A 19,992-nucleotide genomic window follows, 5' to 3' on the forward strand; every position below is an offset into this window, starting at 1 on the left:
TAGAGACACTAACCAGGTCCAGCAGGTTACCGGAGTACCTCCACTTATTATTCAACACCTTTTAGCTCATTTTTCGCCTGTAAAGACGAGGCTTTCGCTCAATTCGCAGAGCCATGAATCCTGATATCACACGAGAACGTCAAAATGCTTCGTTTGACGTCGAAAAACTTACCTACATTTTGGACGGAGGCCCGGAAAAGACTAAAAGAAGACGACAAATTGGTGAGCTTGAAATGTAGTTTTTACAGCTGCCGTTGTGCACATTTATCAAATTCACTGCAATTAGAAACTGCTACATTAATTTGAATAGCTGTTATCTACCAATTAGCTTTAATATGTAAGTCAGGCTGCAGCTAGTACAAGTAGAAATTATTATTACCAAGGTTAAAAGATCTTTATTACTCAATAAGTCAACTGAGTCACGTCAAGTTCATGTTTAACGTTATATTTTTTTCTGTTTTTTGGATCGTGACTGAATAGGCCTTGTAAAGTAGAATGCATTATCATGGTACAGCAACCTTTACTACCATAAAAGTTACCATCAGTTCAGCAAATCATACGTGTTTAGAGCCAGAAAAGATCCAAGACTCTAAAGAAAAATAGAAATTTGTGTAGATTTTTAACTTGAAGAACATGTTTTTATGTTTAGTACAGTTTCTTCAATGGCATGTTACATTTCTATATAAAAAAAAAACAGGAAAAATGGCTTAATTAAAAAGTATGTTCTTTACACTGTTAATGTTATTCCTTTTGGATATGTTATGAGTCTTTCTAAAGTATTATTTAGAAAGACATGAAAATGCCAAGAACAAACAGCTAAAGCGGATATTTTAAAGAACTGAGCAGCATTTTCTTTTAGCATTTTTGGTCTCTTGCTATCAAAAATATTTTGATTCATGTTGTATTTTCTTTTTTTTACATAATTATTTCTGTTGCTGAACATTTTAAACCAACTGGAGATCAAATTAATTAGACTTTTTAAAGATGATTTTTATTAAATAATCCCCCCCCCCCCCCCCCTCATTAATAAAATCCATCAAAACTCTCAAAATTTTGTTGTATAAAGTAAACTCAGCAGACAGTATTATGGACTTTTCTGCACTTTTTTCAGCTTAGTTAAAATCAGACGGAGATTAGGAAGAAATGATTTGACTTATATAAAAGGGTAACATGTGTGTACAATATTTGTACCCTTATGAACTGTTTGGAGTGCAGTAAATATTGTGTAGTATATTTCAAGGCTTATGAACTTCTATTTTACATATGATGTAGTATTTTCTGTCTCAGATGTTCACACTGGACAGTTTCCAAAGCCCAAAATGATAAAGGTTGCAGATGATGGAAGCACAGATGAGGAATAAATAAGTAGGAATATTCTCATCAAAATATTTACCAATGGAAAAAAGAAATTTAGATTTATTTTGAAGCATTTGACCTGAATGCTACTGACGAAAGGAAGGAGAAATTTCTCAGTTCTGTCCTTTATTTGTGTTTTTCTGATTCTCTGGCAAAACGAAAGTGACAGCAGGGGGAATTATCAGGTAAATAAAATAAAAAATGGAGATAATTAAAACCCTTGATTACAAAGGCTTTTTAATACTGACACCAGCTTTAGAAAATAAATATGTCAACATTTAGTTAAAATTTACATTCAAACACACTATATTCTTATTGGTATTTCTTTGGTTTTCTGAAATTTACTGTCAAATAATGTACAAAAGTAAAAAGTGATTCATTAGATTTGTATGACCATACTTAAAAAATACTCATAAGTTTCCTTCTCTCAGCTGTTGACATGTAGTTTAATGTTTTGTTTGTCTTGTGTAGAGGCGCTGGTTTTCAGTGACCCAGATTTCCACGAGGACGACCCAAACTTCCTGTCTCGCAGCGAACGCTACGACCAGGCCGTTCGAAAAAGCGCCCAGATGGTCCTGAAGCTCAGAGAGTACGGCATCGCCGACCCGGAGGAAATCTATTACTACAAAAGGTACGCAGACGGAGAACGACGCTAACAAGAAAACGATTCTCTGCCGTCTGATCACTGTGAGAAAGTGACGCTAAAAAGTTCAACATTAACCAAAAACTGAAGCTCTCAAAAAAGAAACGCTGTTTATAGATTCATCTATGAAAGGAAATTATTTTCAAATCAAGCAGACTAAATATTTCCCAGACAGGACTGCAGTGTACCTATAGGTCTGTCATGATAACATATTTTGCTGAACAGAAGTTTTTGCAATAAACGATAATATTGTTGTTTTGAAACCATTTTTAAGTAATATAAAAGTAATAATGGCATAATAATGCAAGAACACATTCTCAAAGATCAATAAACTTTAGTTTCAAATGAACATTTAAAACTGGAGCTAGAAGACATTTTGAATATCCAAAATAAATAAACAAAACAACAGAAACAACTAATAAAATGAATTATTAAGATTCTTTTTTTAAGGACAATTGTCCTTAAAAAAAGGTACATTGAGGTAAATGCATCAAATTGAAGACCAATATTGGTAGAAAAAAATAGGAAAAAGAAAAAGGTTAATGATGCAAATGGAAATGATTGAGTTTGTTTTAATTTATCATGTGATTAATTGATTTATTGTTTGTTGTGACAGTATACCATTAAGTAACTACAGTGCAAAGCTGTTCTAAAATCACTAAATGAACTTTATAATTACAGTCAAATTCTCTGCTATCCAAACCCACCCAACAATAAATGACATAACTACTAAAATCAGGAAGCAATATGGATTAAAATTTTCTCCAAATAGGCCCCATTTTTCAGGAAGCTAATCATCTTAGTCAGAAGGTTAGCTGCAGATTTTCAGTCGCCATAACAAAACAATCACTGGTTGCTTTAATTTGATATTCAGCATAATGGACAGTCTAGAAAAATGTCTGTGGGTTTGAAGCAAACAAAAGTCTGAGCAAAGTTCAGTAGAGATTAAAAGTGTGTCAAAGGCTGAGTGGCTGCCAGCTTGTATCACTTCTACAGTGAAGAGTAGAGAAGTTTAATCAGTGCCTCGCTAAAGGATTCATACTTCAACCTTTTCACATAAGTCACGTTGCAAAACTTTAATCTATTTTATTGGGATTTTGTGGAACAAATCACTGGTTTGCCATTTTTATCAGCTAAATAAAACTATTTTAGAAATGCAAAAGTTACACAACCTTGTGGAAAAAGAAGACTTAAGTTTTGATAAATTTCTACAGTAGGAAATTTGTTGTAATTTGTACAGAATAGAGGTGGGCGACATTGATTTAGAATTTTATCACCACTACTGTGATAGCAAAAAAAAATATGATAAAAATATTTATTAATTCTTGTTTAGGTAACTTTATGGCTGTCAATGCATAAACAGGGTTTCCACCGGTGTATTACAGGCCTGGCGGGCCACCAGGCTTTACTTGTGCCCCCACCAGGCTAAGCAATGCTTATTTTTTTAAGTCTTTATAAAATGTTCGTATTTTTTAAGACTTTATAGTTTATAGTTGGTGTTCAGTTGTTAATCTTTCATTTTTTTAATAACACATTATTATCAAGTGATGTTTTAAACATTTTTAGCTGAAAAACTCGACGGCCCGCTGAATGAATGATTGCCCTGGCGCCCATCCACCGGGCTTAGCAAGTCTTCTGGGGAAAACTTTGCATAAAGTTACCTACAATTTATGCAACTTTATAATAAAGTATTTATTGCAACATTTGTATTTGTTGTAATTCAACAAGTACAAATCCTGCTCTTTAAAACCATTCCCATTTGAAATACGCTTTTTCAGGATGAAAAAAGTGTCATTTATTCACTAAGTTGCACAGCTGCATATTTATTGAGGCACTTGTGGAACGAACATTAGCGAAAAATAAAAAAAATACCATTTTTAACTTTGTTTTTTATTTAACATTATTAGTTGGAATTTATCAAGAAAACAATAAATCAAAATTTTTATCATGATGATAAATTCTTCACAATAATCGTAATAATAATTGGTAACTGATACAATAAATGCCCACCCCTATTACAGAACCACCATTTTATTTCTATTTTTACATTTTGGAAGAGAGAAAAACAAAATGTTTACAAAATGTGGATGAATACATCATAACATATTAAAAAAAAGACATAGTTATAGATGTTATCACTGGGAATTTTAGTCCTTTGACGTTTCAATAAATAGAAAAGACACCAAAATAAAGTTTTTAACAATTATAAAATTTATTTATTATTATTTTTGCTGATAGAACTTCTCCATCAGTGTAAATAATAGTTAAATTATTGACCACTGAAACGTCTTTTTTACGTCAGGCTGAATTAATGTTCAATAGGTCACTTTTACCTTCATATATCTTGTTTAATAGCAGTAAATGTGTATGTTGTCTGTTGATTTATTGAACCTGAACTTCAACTCCTCTTCATCCAGTATGGTTAGAGGGAACCAGCAGGAACCTTTCGGGCTGCATGTTGTCATGTTCATCCCAAGCCTGCGCAGACTGTGCGACCCCCAGCAGGCCAAGAAATGGCTGCCTCTGGCAGAGTCCTTCCAGGTTTTGGGCACATATGCCCAAACTGAGATGGGTCACGGTCAGTCCTGGATGTTGAAGCTAAATTATGTACTGAATCGATTCATGAGGCCCTTATTTGACGTTGAAAACAAACATTTTTTAAATGTAAAATTGATTGGTGCTAATGGGGAGCGATGGAAAGTTCTTGTGCGTGTTTGACAAATCTGAATTACGTAGTCGAGGACGGCATCTTATCTGCTAATAAGAGATGATGCTCTAACTATACTGTCCTAAAATGCCTCTGCACCTGTTGTAGAGTTAACATAGTGAACTAATTATCATAATATAGTGTCAGTTTTACTCAGAGCCTGCTACCGTCATCAGTTAGCTCAAAAACTTCCTCTTATTTTACTCTCTTTTCTGTATTATAATAACTCACAACGCTTTGTGTGCTCTGATCGGTGCCTCGTAATTGATTTCCATCTTTTACAAATCATGGAAAAATAGCAAATAATTCACATTAATAATAATCTGAGCCTTCCTAGTCTGCGTTTGGATTGGCTGCTGAGATCCATGGCGACCAGAGATTATGGGATGTAGAGAGTAAACAGGCAGCATTGTGTGATCGGGGAGGCAATGAGGCCTCTGAATGTGCACCGTCTGCCTGCTTTAGGTCCGAATCGAGAGGAGAAGAAGCTACTTCCACGTTTTGGACTGATGCTCTGGTGATTTGTAAATGTTTTTGCTCTGGTTCAGGACCAAATTTCAGACTCATTCAGACTCTGAGGGGAGATTTAAATGGAACATGAAGGAGTGAAGTTTCAATAAATGACAATCATTTGCTTGAATCAACTATTCCAATATGCATGTCATGCTCACAAGCTGTTTTGTCTTCTCTTTTCACTGTTTCCTCTCCGTCACCTTGAACCATGCAAATCATTCACATTTCTCCTCTGGGGATTAAAAAAAATTGATTCTTTTCTCTGATTCATTTGCTTAAACTTTCTATGGGATGCCTTCCATCCTCACACCTTTTTCCACATCCTTCCCTCCTGCTCTTCTGTTCTGTTTGCCCCCGCCCCCGTCTTGCGCGGCCTAGTTGTGTTCACCCCGGCAGGCCATCGCCCTTGGACCTCCATTTGGCGATGTTCCTGCCCACGCTGCTCAACCAGGCCAGCCCGGCTCAAATGGACCGGTTCTTCATGCCCGCCTGGAACCTAGAGATCATCGGCACCTACGCTCAGACCGAGATCGGCCACGGTAAAACAAGAGCGGAGCCGTCCAAACCGGCAGTGTTTTTGTTAAAGGAACGATTCTCAATAAGTTCGTGATTAGTTTTGATAAAATCAGAGTTAATTAAAAGTTTCTGTCTGATCAGGGTTTTTTTGGAAAAAAAAGAAGTAAATTTATGGATCTTTAAAATTTAACTTAAAGGGTGAGTTTTTTTTTTTCCTTATAGTGTTGAACAGTTCCCACTCTCAGGATCTTTCCCAGTGCTTAATCCCATTACAATTAGAGATGCACCAATCTAATATTAATATCTGTATTGGTCCCAATATCGAAAAAACCCCTCCAGATCTGGTATTGGTGACAACGATCAATTCAGGCTCATTCTACACTACAAAAACACAAAATATTACCAAGTATTTTTAGTCTAGTTTCTAGTTCAAACATCTTAGGACTTTTGAAATAAGGCAAAACTAACTTACAGGGAACTTTCCAGCAAGATGTAGGAGCTTGTTTTAAGTCAATATGTCCTTATTTTTATTGGAAAAAGTATTAGTTACATTGGCAGATTATTTCACTTATAACACAGAGAAAATGACTTATAAGTTAAATAATCTGCCAATGTACTTAATACTTTTTCATCAATATTAAAGAAGTATTGACTGAAAACAAGCTCCTACTGAAAAGTTACTTGTAAGTTAGTTTGATCTTATTTCAAGTGTCCAAAGATATTTGCACTAAAAACTACACTAAAAATAGTTGGTAAGATTTTGTGTTTTTGCAGTGTATAGTTTGTGCTCTGAGTGACATCATGCTTTATTTATTTTGCCTTATATTTAGAATTTCTAATTGCACTTTATGAATCATTTGAAAGCAGATTTGCTGACAAAAACATGTAGTTTTAGTCAGTTTCAGTTTCTTTACCATTTATTTTACATTGGCTGTACTGGTGCAGAGCTATAAAATATTTATGTCTGTGTTTAAAAAAAGAAACGTTTTAAGTCAGGTTAGCTCTGTTTTGTCTGTGTCGGTTCAGTACCGGCCATTTCTAAACCTCAGATATCAGTATCAGAGGTGAAAAAAGTGGATCAGTGCATCTCTAATTAAAATAAACAAACTATAAATTATTTTAATAACAATAGTGAGCTTTGCCTTATCAGGCTGCTGTAGTAAAACACTTACAAAGCTGTAATGATGATTCAAAGAGACATTTTTTGCTTCTAAACAAAATATTTTTAGAGCAGCAAAATTTTCATGATAAATATTTACTGTAGGAAATTTTTAAAGAACCATAATTTTATTTGTATTTAACCTTTTTTAATAGGAGGTGGATAATATTTTTGATATCACATTGTTGAAATAACTTTGTTTAAAAAAAAAAGAAACAGCATATAGTTTCCAACGATGCGTCTAAAGAGTATAACGACTTCTTTTAGTGTTATTCTGTTGCAGAAGGTTTTCTAGTTTTTTCCATGAAGAAACTGGAAAAACTACCAGCATTTGTTAATATTTAAAAACATTAGTTAGTTATTTATGATTTGCTGTGTTAAAGAGCCATTGTGAAAGGTTCAAACAGGTTGCAGACCCCCTGATCTATGGTTAATTTTTTCAGGATTACTGTTTGACAGTAAAACATTTCAGCTCTGAGACTGACTCTAAAACTCATTTTTAGCTTGTTGTAGCTTTTGTTTATTACCTCTAATGAGAAAAATTCAAGTTTGATTTACTAAAGCTGATAATCTTCCATCTACAGCAACTAAAAACTTTGAGCTAAATGTTCGTTTCTTCCCTTAATTTTTGCTCTTACACCTCTAGAATAACAGCTGCATCTAATGCCTCATTTAGATGAACCGTCTTTCCTCTCTTTCACCTCGAAGTGTTGGTTAAGGACAGGTGTTTACCTGTTACTGCCATATTATGGCGTTTAATTACGTTGAGATCTGTCAAACACGACAAGCTGCATCACTCCTTTGTGTTGTACCTACAAATTGAATAGGCTTTTTGAATTTAAATAATTTCTGATACATTTTTGGGGATAATTTGAACCCAAGTGGCCTTAGCAGGTTGTTATGCTGTCCAACTGTGAAATATATTACATAGGGATGCACGATATTATTGGCATGGTATCGGCAAATATCAGCTGTAAAATTTTATATCAGACATCGGCTATTCCGTCAAAATAACTCACTGATATAAAAGTGACTTACTGGTTTGGTTTTATGTGACAAACCAGTGACAATGATGGCTGCAGCACAAAGTCAAATTTGCTCTGTTTGAGTGTTGTCATTGTCTTAGAGAGAGCAGGTGTCATGAATTTTACATTAAACGTAATGCAAGTTGAAAGTGTTGCATCATTTTCAGCCTCTTTTTTAGTATTTGCGTTTTTTTAGCAGGCTAAAGTGACAAAGATAACACAGTAGTATAATTCCCCAGTAGAGAAAGCCATATATATATTCAGTAAATAAATATAGGAACAAAATATCGGCATTAATGAGTTTTAGTACATCGTCATGTCGGATATCGATCAAAAATCCAATATCGTGCATCCCTAATGTTCCATATTACTGTACTTTCACCAAAGCTCTGTGGGGATTTATACGTTTTCTGGATGCAGGGACACACCTGAGAGGCCTGGAGACCACAGCCACGTACGATCCGGCCACCCAGGAGTTTGTGTTGAACAGTCCCACCGTCAGCTCCATCAAATGGTGGCCTGGAGGACGTAAGTGCAATCACAGCCACAGATCTGCAGCCTGATAACCCCACCCTCCGATGGTCTGGGCTTTCAGGCAGAAATCATCCCCTCTCTGTCATCTGTCATGTTCCAGTTGGGAAGACCTCCAACCATGCCATCGTTTTGGCCCAGCTGTACAGTTTGGGAAACTGCCACGGTCTGCATGCGTTCATCGTTCCCATCCGTGACATGAAGACTCATGAACCTCTGCCGGGTAAACTCAGTTTGTCTGGTTTCTTTGGACGTAGCGTTTGTAGAAAATCCACCCGTCTCTCATGCTCTTTTCTGCTTCTCTGCTGCAGGAATCGTAGTCGGTGATATTGGCCCCAAGTTTGGCTTTAATGAAGTTGATAACGGATTTCTGAAATTGGAGAATGTGAGGATTCCTCGAGAGAATATGATGATGAAATACTCCAAGGTGATTTGATTGTCTTCCTGAAAAGATAATATTCATAGAGATCTTGAAAACATTAAAACTCAGTTATGTCGAAAACAGGGTTGCCAGATCTGATTGAGATTTTACAATTCACAACGCTTTTGGTTGTTCTTTATTAACCCTTGGGACACAATGGAAAAGAATGTCCATAAAGGATTTTAAAATAGGATAGAAATATTCTCTAATGTCCCGAGTTTAGATGTACCAGCAGCAACTTCAAGATAAATGCAAATGGCAAATTTAGACTAGAGTAAAAAAAATATAAAAATAGGATAAGAGACTGCACTTTATGACCATTGACTGCCATGAAATGGCTGAATTGCCTCCTCCTTGTGTAGATCAGTTCTCCAGAGTCTTAATGACCTAATCATTCTGTTCAGGTGGTGCAGCAGAGGCACATCTAAAAGTTGCAGGGCATCGGCCCTCCAGGACTGGAGTTTGAGACCCCTGATCTAGATGGCTAGATCTATAGATATTATTAAATGAGAGCTAAATTCTCTTCTACTTATTGTTTTTACCATGACTAAGGTTAAAATATTACCAAATTATAGTTAATTATATGCTTTTGGACAAAATTATGAAATTGTAATTGAGTATCAAATATTTTTCTTCAGATTGGTACCAAATGTAAAATATTAACGTTGTTGCCACCCTGCTGTTTAGATAAATCCTTAAAATGCTGTTTCCAGTAAGTGGCAGTAATCCTGAGCTTAAACTGGGGATCCTTTCCCCACCAGGTGGAGCCGGACGGGACGTACGTGAAGCCGCCCAGTTCCAAGCTGACCTATGGCACCATGGTGTTCGTCCGCTCCATGATTGTAGGCGAGTCGGCTCGCACCCTGTCCAAGTCCTGCACCATCGCCATCCGCTACAGCGCCGTGCGCCACCAGTCTGAGATCCGTCCGGGGTCGGTCGACACACACCGCACCACAACGGTTTCACACAGAAATCACTTTACGTGTATTTAACTTGTAATTTACACACAACTGGGAATCCACTCTGATCATTTTCCAATCTTGAAAAACATTAGGGGCAAAAAAGAAATTTGAAGATGGGGGGGAAATGTTTTGGTTTTTCATATTTTTATCTCATCTTTGACTAATGATACTTATTAAACGCAGAGGTACTTAATTGTATTGTTTGGCTTTTATTTGTCTGATTGAACCTTTTAATTGTATTATGAATATGATTTAGCAAGACTAGCAGAGATGTGAAGAAAAGACAGTGAAGTGGCTCGAAGTTGACATCTGAGCAAAACTGGCTTTTTTTAAAAACGGTTTGGGTTTGGGTTGAGTTTGAAAAGTATTACATAACATCAACAACTTCTTTAGCTTTACATCAGGCTATAATGTTATTTCCTCATCAAAAACACACCTGGAGTTGCTTTGATCCCTTCATCCATGTTTGGGGGACTCATTGAATTACTGGCTCAGATGCCCAAAGGCTTGCTGTCACCAAGCGCCGGCTATTTACCCAAAACACTTCCTCAGCTCCTTCAGACTAGCCAGCAGCAAGTAGCAAAAACCTGTTGAAACTGTGCATCTGCTAAGCTCATTGTAAATGCAACTTCTCAGTCCAAACATAATGGAGGAGCATTATTGTGATTTCAAGGCGTAACATTTTTTATAATTTTACTTGATGTAATATATCAAGTAACGTAGCTACGTGATCATGCTGCAAAATGGGGGTTTGTGCTTGGAAAACACATTACATCACTTTAACTAAATTATTATGATAAACCTGAAGTGTTTTTTGGCTTTAAATGTGAATTATTTTAAGTTTGGGTGCTGAATCTCCACCTGCAGCACAGTTCTTAGCGTTTTTTATTTTTCCAAACTGGATCAAGAATCCTCAGCGTGCTGCAGGAAGTGGAAATTGTTCCGTGTGTTTGTGTCTTTTTTAGATATCTGATTTGTTGCCACATCCTCCTGCAGAGGAAAATCTAACCTCAGTGTTTCCAATCTGCAGAGAACCAGAGCCTCAGATCCTGGACTACCAGACGCAGCAGTACAAGCTCTTCCCTCTGCTCTCCATGGCTTACGCGTTCACGTTTGTCGGCCAGTACATGACAGAGATATACCACCGGATCTCTGAAGACATCAGCCAGGGAGACTTCAACCAGCTGCCCGAGGTACGGACCTGTCGGATCACTGATATTTACTGATCTACGTTTGGTTGGTGGTGCAATAGTTAGGCCCCTTTTTTTATTCAACATGCAACACATAACTTTTTGTGCCTTTTCAAGAATCAAAGAAGAAAAGTTGGGAAAGTTTCCAGAACTCTGCAGTGTTGAAGAGAATGAAATGTAAAGAGTTTCAGTGTAATAAATGTGGGTATTTTTATTCAAATTGCATTGTGAATGGGAGTTTTATTTTTTAGATAATTAAAATAAAAAACAAACCAATAACTATCAATATTGCCTAATATGAAATGCTTATGGCTTAAACTTGTCATGATATATTGCCCAGTCTTTATTTGTTACTGTTGTTGAAATTGAGGGATCTTTTTTGTTAAATTTGTGTTTTGTGTCTGAGAGAATTTTCAAAATGTAAAATTTTGTTACAGTTAAATTTCTTTTGTCCTTGCTACGTAGAATACTTTTACAAGACATAATTAATAACAGTAATCAATTATGTGTAATAGTGAATTAAAACTGTCTTCATTAGTTATTTTGTTTTTGTTTATTTTATCTCCAAAGTGTGAAGGTGAAAAAATCTGAAAACTTACTTTGAAAATGCTTGAATTTTACTGTGGGAAAGATGTGTGCGAACCGTGAATCACTAATTTATCTTAAAGTATTTAATAATATTCATCCTGAACGGAGCCTCTGACCTGGTTTTCCCTCTGCTCTGCAGCTCCATGCCCTCTCTGCGGGCCTGAAGGCCTTCACCACCTGGGAAACCAACTCCGCCATCGAGGTGTGCCGCATGTCGTGCGGCGGCCACGGTTACTCCCGCAGCAGTGCCTTGCCCGATATTTACGTAGAGTTTACCCCAACCTGCACCTATGAGGGCGAGAACACAGTCATGATGCTGCAGACTGCAAGGTAAAGCTCCCAGTCTGCCTGGGTTGAGTTTAACACAAAAGCAGCTGGACACAGAAACAATCCGACCTTTATCATGGCGGCTGGGTTTTTTTTGTAAAGGCCAGCAGATCAGTTTCAGAAACCTGTCAGATGATATTCTGTCTTTGTTTCCCTCTGAGGATCCGCAACCAGTTCCAGAAATGTTCCCCCTCACAGGAAGTTCATACCTGAACATGGCGTTCACACAGACGGAACAAAGCTGGAGTGAAAGGGAGGGAATGAAATGGGAGAGTCAGTTTGCAGTGAGCTCTGCAAAGGAACAAATGACTTGAAAATGATGCAACTGTTTTCATGTAGATACTTGTGGCTTTCCCTGGTGTTTCAATGCAACTCAACACTTCTTATGACGTAAACTTAACAAGTGTCAACAACACCGCCAACATGAACTGTTGCAACACTAAACCATCCCCTTGAACACAGTGTACAGATCCAGACATGCGGCACTGATTAAAACAGATACATGCTTTTTCAGTCCAAGTACGGAAAATGATTAGGGACACTGAAAAAAAAAGCCAGTCAGAATTCTGATTTTAATCTCAGAATTCTAAGAAAAATTTTAAAAATAAATAAATTACGATTCTGACTTTTCTCTTTGAGCTTTGACATTTTCTTTGCCAAAATTCTCAAATCAGAATTTTTTTAGTTTTTCAGAGAAAGAAAAAAAATCGGAATTCTGAATTTTTTTCATAATTCTGAAAAAGCGTCAAATTCAGACTTTAGTTCTGAGATTGGGGACAGAATTTTGAGATTCAAGTCAGAATTTTGACCTTTTCCAGAATTTTAACTTTAATCAAAATTCTGAGAAAAAAATCTAATTAAATTTTTTTTTCTCAAAGGTTTAGCTTTAATCTCTGAATTTTTTTTAAAATCACCTTTTTAAGTACATTATAATTTAGCCTTTTTTCAAAATTTTTGACATCTCAAAATTCTGACTTCAGTCTCTGATTTAAAAAAAATTGTGATCTAAATTTAATATCAGAATTTTGAGATAAAAGTTAAAATTCAGAAAAAATTAATTCTGAATTCTGAGTTTTTTCAGAATTTTGAAATGAAATTTTAATAAGAATTCAGAAAAAAAATCAAATTTTATTTTTTTCTCAACATTTTAACTTTCATTTCTGAATTTTAAAAATTAGCTTCTATGTTTAATATCATACTTTAGACTTTTTCAAAATTTGAAAAACAAAATCTGAACTCAAGATTTTTTTCTCAGAATTTTAAAGTCAGAATTTGAAAAGTAAAGTTATTTTTCTCAGAATTCTGACTTTAATATTTGAAAGTTGACTTTATTCTCAGAATTCATAGATTAAATTTAGAATATTTTTTGTTCAGTGGTCATAATCCTTTTCCTACCTCATCCAAGCTCCTGTTAAACACAATAAATATTTTTCGACCAGGCTTTTTCTGTTTAGATAATCTCACTTCAGAAGCTCCTCAATTTAATTTTAAGCTTTAATATCCGTGTGTGTGAGTATCTGCAATATTCATGTGTGCAGATATCTGGTGAAGAGCTACCGACAGGCTGAAAAGGGCCAGCAGCTGAGCGGCATCGTGTCGTACCTGAACGAGTCCCAGAACCGGAGGGTCCAGCCGCAGGCCGTGGCCTCCAGGCGCCCCCTGGTGGACATCAATGACCTGAGCAGCCTGGTGCAGGTCTACCAGCAGAGAGCCGCAACGTAAGTCACAACCTCCACTGAGCAGAATTACCCTGATCAGTGCAACGCAAAGATTCAGAAATATATATTTCCTTTTAATGCACAACACCAGGGGGCGCCAACGTCCTGTTGACTGAAAAGGTTGAGAGCAAAAATAAAGTTTAACCTTTTATTATCCTCAAAGGGGAAATGGAAGAACCTACAAATAAAATCTCAAAAGAATAAATAATTAATGCAATTATTACTTAATTACTCAAACAAAATAAAAATAACATATGCCAAAAAAAGACTAAATAATTTATCTAATTATTTAGTCTTTTTTTGGCATGTTTTGAGATTAAAGATCAAAATCTTAAAGTCAAATTCAGACTTTCAGACTAAAAAATAAATAATGTATTTATTAAACTATTGCTTAATATAATTTAATAAATTAATTATAATAGTATTGATTAATAATTGAATAGATAATTATTAAATAATTTATTATTATTATTATTTTTTTTTTTTTCTTTCCCATATTCTCAAAATATGTGACCTAAGAAAAACAAGGAATATTAGGGAAAAGGAAAATAATAATGCAAATTAGAAAATAACTCCCAAGATTAAAAGAAAAATAAATCCTAACCCAAAAATGTTAAACAATTTCATTTTGCCATTTTGTTATATTCTGTGTTTTATCTTATTCCTACATGTATCCTTTTTAATGTGGTTTGTTTTGTTTATTTTATTTTTGTTGATGTTCGTTCTCTTCTCTAATTGGTTATTATTTTGTAGATCAATGCCTCTGTTAGTTAGAATATAATGTTTGTTTTTTAATTGATGAAAGAAAAAATTTTCTGCATGCATCAAAAAACACATCTGACCTGGTTTTCATTATAATGAAATCTTTATTTCCACCCAATAAGTAGCAAGGGGACAAAAGTTGGTCATTTGTAATGGAATAACGTTTTTCTACACGATGGTGTTTAATTGGCTTCAGTCGTAGTTCTGCCTCTATTGTTTTCTCGGAGTAAGATGATATCCGATTACATCACTGCATGCTGCTCACTTTAGTCAAGTCTAAATCCATTTGCTGCGAGTATCAGCTGTGCGGAGCACAAAGAGTCTCTGTCAGCCTGTCGGAGGGAGACCAAACGTGGTGCTTTACTTTCAGATATCAGATGAACGAAACCCAACTAAACAAGCAGGATAAATGCAGAAATAAGCATTTATCCTGCTTGTTTCTGTTACATATTTATTTATATGCAGACAGCCATATCATGAGAGCTGTTTTAAACTTTGATTAGTCCAGTATTTGTTGGTGTTGAGGTGTTTTATGGTGTACAAAATAATTTAGAACTGCTTGAATTTGACCTTTGAAAACATGTCAGAACCCTGCGTAGGCACAAAGGTCAAACTTGGATGCTTCATTTTCTGTTGGGATTTTATTCGACCAACTCAAAGTAGTTCTTGACTATGAAGTAGACAAAAAAGGATTAATAGTAGTAGTAGTAGTAGTAGCACATTTTATTTGAAGGTGGCTTTCAAAGCACCTTAAGATCACCGAACAAGAAATGGAAACAATAAAGTAAAAACTATATCAAACACAATTAATTGTAGAAAGAAATTAGATTAAGCAGAATAAGTGAGTTTTGATAGTTTTCTATAATTTACATGTCTTGTATTCAGCTTCCTGAGGTAATAACTGTTTTTGAAACCAAGTTTTTACTGTAATCGCATCTTTCCAGGTGTTTCTCTACCATCATTTTGCATCTAGGAACTGAAAATTTGGTCCGTTCTTCTTTGCAAAGTAGTTCAAGCTCAGACAGATTGAATGGAGAATTAGCTCTGGATCATTTTACACATGAATCCAAACCATTCGGTTGTCTTGTGCTCAGTTTAGACAGGCAGCCATCGTCTTGGAAACCATCAAAATCCTCCCATACGCTTTCGATTTTAAGCTTGGTCTCCATGATGCAGTTTGCCCTCTGATGTTTTCTAACAAGCCTCTGAACTGTTCCTAAACGTACTGTGATTAAATTATCTTCATATGGAGCGTAGTTAGGAGAAGACTGCATTTCTTTTTGAACGGCACGTTTACTAATGGAGGTTTGTGTTTGTAGTTTAGTTGAAATGGCGGCAAAAAGCATCCAGCAGGAGCTGCAGCGCAGGAAGTCACAGGAGGACGCCTGGAACAACAGCGCTATCGACCTGGTCAGAGCCTCGGATGTAAGTTCATGTCTATCAGTTTGTAGTTTGAAGAAATCTAAAGAATCAATCCTCCAGCTGCAGCTGGTCCAGAACGCTGCTGCTGGAGTTCTGACTAAAACCAGGAAGGTAGAGCACATCAACCCAGTTCTAAAGTCCTTACCCTGGCTCCCTGTAGCTCAGAAGATAGACTTTAAAATATTGCTGGTAGTTTATAAATCACTGGACGATTTAGCACCACAATACATTAAAGACCTGCTGTTGTCATAGCAACCTTCCAGACCTCTCAGATCTTCTGGTTCTGGTTCTGCTCTGGATCCCCAGAACCAGAATCAAACGAGGAGAAGCAGCTTTCAGCTTCTATGCACCACAAATCTGGAGCAAACTTCCAGAAAACTGAAAAACAGCTGAAACACTGAGCTCCTTTAAATCCAGACTAAAAGCCCAGCTGTTTGGAGTTGATTTTGAACCATAATCAGAGAAACATTGTCCAACATTTTGATGTGTAATGATGATTTTTAACGATGGCACTTGACAAAATGTAATGTTTCATTTATTGACTTTGAACTACCTTGTTGCTGAAATGTGTGATACAGATAAACCTGACTCATTGATTCAATTATAGTGAATTAATTTGAAAACACATTAATGAGCTGCTTTTACAAACATAATTTAATATGTAAATTACCTTTTTCATATTCCTCTATTTAAATTTTGAACCAATGTGTTGTTGTGTTCAGATATTTTGCTGTAATTTTTTAAACTTTTCTTGTGTTTTGTTGGGAGGAGTCTGTATTGACTGATTCTAATTCCTTTAATTTGCCTTTAACAGTCTGATTTTTCTATCCTACAGTGTCTACTTCATTTTATTGATTATTTTTCCCTGATATCGTCTCTCTTTAGGCCCACTGTCACTATGTTGTGGTGAAAGTCTTTAATGACAAGCTAAAAGGCGTTGGGGACACAGCAATACACTCTGTGCTGTCAACGCTGGCTCTGCTCTACGCCATGCATGGAATCACAAAGAACTCTGGAGACTTTCTGCAGGTACGTTAAGTAGCGGTGAACCGATTCCAGTTTTCTGACCGAACACAGATCTTTAAGAAGCCTGACCTTCCAGTTCCGATTATTTTTATGTCTGAAAAGTTGCTAAATATAGCGACTTTTGCTAAATTGGCAACGGTTGGGTGACTATTCTTAACCTTTTCTAACATTCCACACTACAAAATAAGTAATAAAAGTGCATTTGATTTGCGCTGATATCAGCACAAATACTCGATACGATATTTGCAGCGTTTTTACTCAACGCTGCAAATATTACTATTTTATTGTAAGTAATAATCTGTATCTGGGTACCGCTAGTAAATACTGTAACGAACAATCAGTTCTGCGAGATTTCTACAGATCTAGGTTCAGGAAAAGTGTAGCTAGCATAGCTGCAGACCCCACACATTCTGGACACAACATGTTTAGACATTTACTGTTATTTTGGTTTTACACAGCGCTATTTGCACTAATTTAACTTTGTCTTCTCTTGTTAAAAACATTCTGTATATATACATATTTACAAGAAAAAAGCCTACATAAACAGAAAAAAAAATCTTTTTTATCTTCCTCCAAATTTTGTATATTTATATTTGAGATGTTTGTACATCGAGAGCAAAGTGAAAAATATTGTTTTTGTTTTTGTGCACAAAAGTAGCTAGTAAAGCTGATTCTGGTAAACATTTTTTCTGTCTTGCAGACTGGACTGGTGAGCGTGCCCCAGGTTCTGCAGATTTCGGTTCGTATCAAAGAGCTTCTGTCCCAGCTGCGACCCAACGTTGTGGCGCTGGTCGATGCCTTCGACATCCACGACAAGAAGCTGAATTCGGTTCTGGGACGCTACGACGGAAACGTCTACGAGAACATGTTCGAGTGGGCTCGCCGCTCACCTCTTAATGCCGCAGAGGTAAAAAAAGAGAACAGTCACCACACTCTCTAGACTTTAATCTCAGAATTAGGAGACCAAAAGTCACAATTGTTGGGGAAAATATCAAAATTCTCACTTAATTTTCAGAATTCTTTTAAATTTTTGAGAATTACCTGAATATTCTCAGAATCCTGAGAAACAAAGTCAGAATTTGCAGACATTTTCCTGAATTCTGAGGAAAAAAGTCAGAATTCTGGGTAAAAAAGTCATAATTTTGCAAGTTCTGATTTAATCCCAGAATTCTGACCTTTTTTCTCAAAATTCTAAGAAAATTTTGAGAATTCTCAGAATTATGACTTTTGTTTTACCCAGAATTCTTACTTTTTTCAGAATTCTTAGAAAATTCAGAGAATTCCAAGAATGCTTTTATTCTTAGTGAACATTGATCTCATTACTCAGATTGCAGGAAGAATATAGAAATAAAAACTGAAACGTTTTTGTATGATTACGTCCATGTTGGTTTTTGATATTTGTGGATTTTTCCCTCCTTTACTCTTTCCTTCAGGTCCATGAATCCTTCCAGAAGTACCTGAAGCCGCTGCGGTCCAAACTGTAAGCTGATGAAACGGACCTCCACCAAAGGCTGGGAACCTTTAGCTGCACAAACCTCCTCTATAGTAACTAGTTAAATCAACTCTGTGATGGATTTCCCTGCTGGTATTTACCGCAGTTTTAGCACTCCATCCATGTCAGTTTAACTCAACAAACGCGACTAAATTCCTGGTAGACGGCAGATAACTCTGGAGCGTCATGGTGGTGATGGGGAAATAGACCAAAAATGTCTTTCATCACCAGATACAGACATTTTTAAAACAAACAAAGAAGAAATGACAATTAAGAATACATGATAAACAGTCAAACAGTTTTATTTAAATTCTGCTGATATGATTCCAATAATAAATAGTTAATGAAAGTATTGTGTTTGAGACTGAAAATATGGAAGCTTTTTTCCATTTAACAACAGATTTCCATTAGAAATATTGCACATTTCGTGTGTATATATATATATATATATATATATATATGTTCCCAAACATCTGGTGAGTCACAGGCATCGTCAACTTGAGGAAGGAGTTGATCTAACCTTTCTCCCACTCTGAACTTCTCCTCCTTTCTTCTTTGAACTTTGATCAGTTTGAATTTGTTGGCTTTCCTCCAACAATCCAGTTAATAAAAGTTAAGATCAATGCACAAATAGCAGGCTCACCAGAAGATAACAGGAGAACACTTTGATGCTGGGGATTAAATTATGCACTTTGGGATTATAGTTTTAGTTCCCCTTTTTGCATTTTTATTTCAATTATGAATGTTCCTGTGTGTTTGAAAATCACAGTTTGTTTTGATTGGCAGGTAAAATGTGTCCTGTGCAAAAACAATCTTTTAGGAAAGCCGTTTTGAACTCCTGGCATCAGTAAAAGGTGACAGAAACCACTTTTTATGCGCAGCGTGGAGTCTGTGCATTAGTATTATCCATCCCTACTATGTGGGGCTGACGCATTAAAAAGTTGCACATCTGGATAGCTTCATTTTTAAAGCTGTTGCTTTTAACAGGACACATTTCAGGACTTTAAAGAATACTTTCACTTTGCTAAGTTTTACTTTACCAATACCAGACTGATTCTTGTTTTGTGCTTATATTACAGTAAACCGAATTAAATTCATTTTAATTTGCTCTAAATTGTCACTATAACTTTTAAAACTGATTAGTGTATCAATATGTGCCTGATGAAATGTTATTTTCATTATCTAACAGGAAGGTGTTTTTGCACACTAGCATCTGTATTTTCACAAGTGGTGAACTTGTGATTTTAACAATTATTGTCATGTACTGACTAAACCGTTAATCTCATGCTGTTTGATTTTTGTGCGTTTCAAATTATTTTGTGCTAATCTAAAATGTAGTCATTTAAAAAAGAATGTAATAAAATAAAGAAATGATTGTATTGTTTTTCCTGATGCTGTGTAGTTTTTTTTTTTGATGAATTTTGATTTACACTGGTAATACTGTTAGAATTTAATCAATAAAAATAATGTAACAAAGTGCAAGATTCTTATCAATATTTCTGAATAGAGACTAGGACTGCACTGATTGCAATTTTCTGACTAATTGCCAATATTTAAAGGGGCAGTTTTATGTGTTCTGCAGCCACATAGGACCATTTTATAGTACAATCTAGCAGATTTTCTAGAAAAAATAA

General features: G+C 35.7%; 1 protein-coding gene across 2 annotated transcripts; it reads left to right on the top strand.

Annotated features, from left to right (window-relative positions):
- Positions 1-19,835, top strand: acox1 (acyl-CoA oxidase 1, palmitoyl). Of its 2 annotated transcripts, none has more exons than XM_028018247.1 (14): positions 1-222; positions 1,828-1,987; positions 4,417-4,577; positions 8,340-8,447; positions 8,554-8,673; positions 8,762-8,877; positions 9,633-9,802; positions 10,864-11,026; positions 11,751-11,941; positions 13,477-13,656; positions 15,738-15,843; positions 16,726-16,869; positions 17,567-17,773; positions 18,300-19,835. In XM_028018247.1, exons 1-14 carry the CDS (start codon positions 114-116, stop codon positions 18,348-18,350), a joined length of 1,986 nt encoding a protein of 661 aa, XP_027874048.1. In that variant the 5' UTR covers positions 1-113; the 3' UTR covers positions 18,351-19,835. The 2 variants fall into 2 exon arrangements, with proteins under 2 accessions (XP_027874048.1, XP_027874047.1); XM_028018246.1 differs by lacking the exon at positions 4,417-4,577 and adding an exon at positions 5,598-5,758.
- The last annotated feature ends 157 nt before the right edge of the window (positions 19,836-19,992 follow it).

The sequence above is a fragment of the Xiphophorus couchianus genome, chromosome 5 (assembly GCF_001444195.1).
Source record: "Xiphophorus couchianus chromosome 5, X_couchianus-1.0, whole genome shotgun sequence".
Taxonomy (NCBI): domain Eukaryota; kingdom Metazoa; phylum Chordata; class Actinopteri; order Cyprinodontiformes; family Poeciliidae; genus Xiphophorus; species Xiphophorus couchianus.

Coding starts and splice junctions, on each gene's coding strand:
- acox1 (XM_028018247.1), top strand. CDS start 114: ATGAATCCTGATATCACACGAGAACGTCAAAATGCTTCGTTTGACGTC. Junction 223..1,827: donor TAAAAGAAGACGACAAATTG/GTGAGCTTGAAA, acceptor TGTCTTGTGTAG/AGGCGCTGGTTTTCAGTGAC. Junction 8,448..8,553: donor CAAATGGTGGCCTGGAGGAC/GTAAGTGCAATC, acceptor GTCATGTTCCAG/TTGGGAAGACCTCCAACCAT.